The sequence below is a fragment of the Chinchilla lanigera genome, unplaced genomic scaffold (genome assembly GCF_000276665.1).
Source record: "Chinchilla lanigera isolate Chin_1 unplaced genomic scaffold, ChiLan1.0 scaffold00090, whole genome shotgun sequence".
NCBI lineage: Eukaryota > Metazoa > Chordata > Mammalia > Rodentia > Chinchillidae > Chinchilla > Chinchilla lanigera.
In genome coordinates this window covers 8,422,295-8,428,191 of record NW_004955491.1, presented here as the reverse complement: position 1 = coordinate 8,428,191, position 5,897 = coordinate 8,422,295, and the positions used below count along the sequence as shown (strand labels likewise).

General features: G+C 57.0%; 1 protein-coding gene across 1 annotated transcript; it reads right to left on the bottom strand.

The window, feature by feature from the left end:
- Positions 1-1,153: 1,153 nt before the first annotated feature.
- On the bottom strand, positions 1,154-5,897 carry En2 (engrailed homeobox 2; the record flags this gene model as incomplete). The annotated part of the gene is given in 2 exon segments (XM_013504574.1): positions 1,154-2,614; positions 5,661-5,897. Coding segments are annotated over 2 exon segments (554 nt in total), but the record flags the coding sequence as incomplete, so codon positions are not given.

The window sequence follows — 5,897 nt, the reverse complement described above, 5'->3', positions numbered from 1 at the left end:
AGTTTAAAAATACGGCAATGGGCTTCCTGCACCTTGGATGGTGCTTCTTGGACTTCCCTGACTTTTCTGTCCGAGATGCTGTACAGCAGCTTTTACTCTGGGGAGTAAGAACAACAAAAAAGGTGAATGACGCTGACCCGGAAAAGAGGAGTCCCCGGGTCTCTTCTCTCCCAGAGCAGAAGTTCCTCCTCCCCAGAGCGGGAGCTGCAGTCCAGCACGCATGAGCAGAGCCGCAGCCCCTGCGAGAGACCTGTTGAACTCTGCCGATGGATTGGCAACGTAGACTCGGAACAGTTCCTTCTGGTGATGAAATGTGGACACAATTGTTTTGGTTGCTCTGTGCTCACATGCAAGATATTCAAAATATATTACTTAAAAAAACAGGGATCCACTTGTTACCAAGGGCGCCAGGCCGGGAGAGCCAGGCCTTTGGGAGGGTGGCCCAGGCACGACTGGACTCAGAAACAGAAAAGCCAGTCATTTCACCTGGACCTCTGCTGTTTGTAATAAAGAGGTGTTTCTTTTTATTTATTGTAACTTTCAAAGAAGTTCAACACACAAAAATGCGCGTGGGGGTGGAATGTTCACAATTTGGATAACCACAACTGTAAATAGAAACATTCATTTCTCATAAGATTATAAATATTTGATACTCAAACTGTAAAATGCACGTTTTAGAAACTAAACTAAAAAAAAAAAACCAATAAATTTGCTTCCTGCTAAAAAGGCCTGTCCTTTCATTGAGTTTCCTAAGCAGCAGATGGTTACTCACAAAATTTTAAATTACAGCTTTTGTTTTTATAGTTTCCTTTTCAAAAAGGTTTATACTATTATGTACAAAGTGAAACTATTATCGAAGTGAAATAAAGAGGTTTAAGGCAAAGAGAGAAGTCCGGCGCTGCCCGTGGTGCCCAGCTGGGCCGTGGGCACATCCCCTGGGCAGCCCATTCTGGCCTCGATGAACATCTGGACATGTTTTCTGGACACTAAACAGAAGACAGTGTGGTGTTATATATAATGCGTTTGTTCATATATATATATATGTACTTGGTAGGGAATATATTGAATATATTTAATTTACACTGTGCCACACCTTTGAAAAATAAAATGTACATTTTCTTAAAAAAACAAGAAAAGACAAAAAGTGATAAGAAATGATTATTTACACCCTTTCTTCCTTCTAGATCCCGAAGGGGTCTGAGTTTCTTTGAAAGTCAAGGTAGCCTCAGGTTCCAGAACTGGGGCCGGGTGCACGCCTGGTGCGTGCGTGCACGTGCTTACACAAATATGTACACACACATATATTATCTTGGAAGAACAGTGGAAGTGGCTAGAAAAAATGAAAGGGAAAAAAAGGAAAAGGAAAGGAACACATTGCCAACTCCCTCTGCCCATCCTTTGGCAAAGACCTTGCTGGGTTTGGGGGCTGGCTAGCTGGGGCCTGGAGGAGGAGGGGCACCCCAATCTTGAGGGCTCTGGGCCAGCCCCTGCCCCTCACTCCAGTGCCACGGCAGAAGAGCTGGCGCTAGTGGGCTGTCACGGAGCAGGGCACAGAAACACAGACGTGGACAGAAGTACATAGGGAGGTGTGGGCCAGGCCTGGAGGAGGCTGGGGAGTGGGACAGGAAGAGAGGACAGAGAGGAGAGCAGCCGGAGCCAGGGCAGGGTGAGGCCTGCTTCCCAACACAGGCCCTGTGTCACTGCGAGCCTGCCTCCAAGGCCAAGACTGGACCTCAGGCAAAGACCCGCGAGTGCCCTATTTCTGCCAGGGCCCCTGAGCTCCAGAAGGCCCAGGCCCCAGGCCCCGGATTCCAGGCTCTGCTGTCCTGTCCAAGCCAATACAAACAAAGTGGCAGAACTCTTAGACCAAATAGGAGCTATTTATTCTGTTCACAGTCGTGTGAGATGCAGCAATAAAAATCTTTGGACTTTAGCAAGTTGTTTTAATTTTTTTCTTCTTTTGAAATAATAATAATAAAAAATGTCTGATGTCCCATCATGGAGCTTAGGGGATTAAAAAAAGATGAGACCCTAAGCAGCCCCCTTTGCAAAAAAAAAAAAAAAAAAGATAAAATTAGCATAATCTCGTAAACACAAAAAAGCAAAAAAATACTTTATAGTCTGATATTTTGGATTTTACAACACCTGTAAATTATATATACATAGAATATTGCAGAACCATAGCTAATACACAATATTTTCACGATTGATGCTGGTATAATCTCTATACACTGGCCCTTATGATTTTAAATTATTGCATTGTTTCGCGCGGCCTGCAGGCCTCGCCCACCCTGCTGCTACTCGCTGTCCGACTTGCCCTCCTTCGCTGTGGTGGAGTGGTTGTACAGGCCCTGGGCCATGAGGTGCACGGCCAGCGTGTTCTTGTTGCCCGTGGCCTTCTTGATCTTGGCGCGCTTGTTCTGGAACCAGATCTTGATCTGGGACTCGTTGAGGCTGAGCTCCTGCGCTAGGCTCTGGCGCCGCTGCTCAGTCAGGTACCTGTTGGTCTGGAACTCTGCCTTCAGCCTCTGCAGCTGCTCGGCCGTGAAGGCGGTGCGAGGCCGCTTGTCCTCTTTGTTGGGGTTCTTCTTCTTTGGTTTTCGGGACCGGGGGCCTGGGCGGGAGAAGGACAGAGAGAGCAGGTTATGCTGCGGCTCTGGCAGCAGGGCACCTCCCTCCCAGCAGCGGTTGCCAGTCCCGGCCTGGGGCCAGCCGCCACTGAGAAGCTTGCAGAGACTGCGGGAGGGGAAGGAACGGCCCACGGCCACCCCACCGAGCGATGGAGAGCACCACGACCCGGGCTGGGTGGGCTCCCCGGGCCGCCATGCACGGAAATGTGGGCGTGCAGCGGACTGGGTGCAAAGGCCATAGGAGTCAGAGGACTCCACATTAAAGCAAAAAACAAGAGGTGGGCGACAAAAAACTTTCTGGCCTGTTTGGTTTCTTCTTCTGTTCCCTCCCTCCCTTGTGCATTCTCACTCTCCGGAATTTAGAGTAAGTCCGGGAGAGACCCAAAGGCGGCAGACCCGAGAGGGCCGCAGGCAGCCAGGCAGTGGGAGGAGTCCCGGCCCCTAGAGGGCCCCCGGGGAGCATCCCCTAATGTGCCAGGAGCAGAGGTTCCCACAACTGGAGGGCCTGCCAGGCCTGGACACCCCGACTCTCTGGACTCCTCTAGCTGTCCTGAGAGCCCAAGTTCACTGTCCCCTAAGAACAGGGTGGAGCAGAATCTCCCCTCCTGGTAGGGAGGCTCCCTGTCCACTCACTCCCCACCTCCCCACACAGCAGGCAGCCCGGGTGACCTTGGGCAGGTCCACACCTCAGACTCTGGCCCTTGCCTAGGAGCTGCCTGGCTGACCCCGCCTTTGAGCAGGGTGGTGGGTATCTTAAGGCCTAGGGCTGGACGCAGGAAAGGGTAACAGCGAGCGACAAGGGCAGAGAGAAGGAGCAAAGGGCCTCTTTGGTCGCGGTCAAGAGCTCAGAGCCGAGCTCCCCGAGTGCGGAAGCCCGGCCAGGCCGCGGCAGGGAGAGATGACCCTGCCTCCGCTGCCTCCGCGGGCGAGGTGCAGAATCAACTCTGGGGCCTCAGCCCAGGCCCACCCTCAGCCCCCTCCGCTGCAAGCGAAGAGGCCAGAGAGGGCAGACCCTCGTGCACTCTGGGCCGGGCAGCCGGGTCACTCGGCGAAGCTGGGGTGCAGCCCACCCAGACCGGGAGTGGGAGGGCTGCCGAGCCGCGCTCAGCTCGGCAAGAGGGCAGACTGTGGGCCGAGCGTGCGGGCAGGGAGGGCTCTCCAGGGCCAGCCCAGTGCGCTCCGCGGAGGCGAACCGGACAGAAGGCCTGCGGCACAAGGCGGGTGCCAGAGATGGCTCGGCTAGGCTCACACTCCTGTCCCTTAGTTGTAAAGCGCACCCACATTCACGCCCGCCCACGCGCCACGTGCACCCCGCTCGCTCGCACCACACCATCGCGGACGGGCGGGCGCCGCGCCTGCGGGCCTGGCCTTGCTGGGGGTGCGGGTGGGGTGCGGTTTAGCTCGCTGGGACCCTCGAGGGGAAGGAGATGCAGACAGGGGAGAGGCCCAGGCGCCAGCACCCGCCCGACTGACCGCGGCCTGGACTCCTGGGCTCGGCTCGCGAGCTCCGCCGCCGGCCCTGCAGCCCTCTCCCTGCCCCCAAACGCCTCAGCCCTGGTTCCCGTTCACCCACGCCCACCCACCAGCCTCAAAAAGGCAGTTTTACGAAAGGAGGATCGTCAATTAAAATACCATTTTTCTGTCTTTTCTTTCAAAAGGGAAAACAGGAGGGTCGGACACAGACCCAGACCTCCGTGCGGACCCTCTCGGTCCCCTTTTTCCTGCGCGCCCAGGAACAGAAACGTTACTTACACGCGGTGGGGTTTTCTGAAAGCCAGCAGGGCCCGCGGCTCAGCGGGACCGGGCCACGCAGCAGGCGCCCCGGCCGCCAGGCCTGGGCCGCCGGGCTCCGTGCGCGCGGGCAGGCAGCCGCCTACAAAGCCCAGCGCGGCTCCCGGCCAGCGCATTGTGAGCCTATATGTTAATTAAATATTAACAAAGGAGGAAGCCGAGAACAATGGCGCAAATTTCAGGTCTAGCTGGCGAAATTTGGGTTTCACCAGAAATACACACAGAGATACATTTCCGCGGGAAGGCAGCCCAGGGTTGCCTCGGTCCTGTTCTACTGCGCATCAAGCACCCCGCAAAACAGGTGAGGGTTGGGGGACAGAGGAGGCCCCCTGGCAGCTTGAGGACCAACGCAGCCCACTCCTCAGGGTGCTTCCCAGCCGCAGACCCGCGTCTAGTGCAGGTGGTGATTTCTACAAGGTCATGGTGTACTTTAGCTCCTTAAAATCACGGATGGACTAAAAAAAAATACACCCAAAGCCTCGCCCCCAGCCTCTGAAAGCCTCTTCCCCACCCCGCCCGGCACTGCCAGGAAACCCTCGGGAAGGACCTTTCCCTCGGGGCACTCAGGTCCCGGGACAGGTGTGTTCCACCAGCGCTGTGCCCGAATTCAGCAAATAAAGTCAGCAAAGGGTGAGGGGTGAGGGGTGAGGGGCCTCTGCTCTCGCCCTTCTCTCTGCAGCCCCTTCCCCAAGCCTAGGCCAGCGGGAGGAGGGATCCGAAAGGCAGCGTGCTGCTCTCCTCTGGACCACGCCCGGGGTAGCGAGGTCGACCACTCTGGACCGGGGGGGGGGGGGGGCGGGGTGTGTGCCTCGGGGTGCACCCCAATCTGGACAGAGCTGAAGTGGGGCAGGCGTTCACACTGTGCCCTTCCGGGCCTGTTTTCCAGCCACCCCTGTTCTTGCCAAATAAACCACCATCAGGGGAAGGGGTGGGTAAGCAGCCGGGAGGGTAGGAAAAATGCGAGTATCAAGAATATAAATTTGGCTTCCTCGGTCCGAAGGGAATCTGTACCCCTTCCTAATCCCTCCCCTGCGCGCCTGCAACTGCTCCAGCCTGTGTCAGCTGCCCAGGGCAGGGTCGCTGTGTGTGTGCCCAGGGTGCGTCTTTGTGTGTGTGTGTGCGCGTGTGCGTGTCGGGGAGGAGGACGGTCCCATCCCTTTCTCCCCGAACTCTCCCGCCCGCGCCACCCCCGCCCCGCGCACCTCCCGGGCGGCCGGCCACGGGGTTCTGCGGGCTCACCTGAAGAAGGCCGGTCGGAGTAGCGCGTGCAGTAGACCCAGGCGGGCCAGAGCATGGGCTGCGCGCCCAGGGTGGCGCCGGCCTGCGAGCTGTCCGAGTCCGAGCTCACCGACAGGTCGCCGCCGCCCAAGCCGCGGGCCTTGAGCGCCCCGTGCAGGGGGCCCCCGGGGTCGCCGCCTTTCTCGGCACCGCCGTGCAGCGACAGTGTCTTGGAGCCGCCTTCCCCGTCGCCCGGAG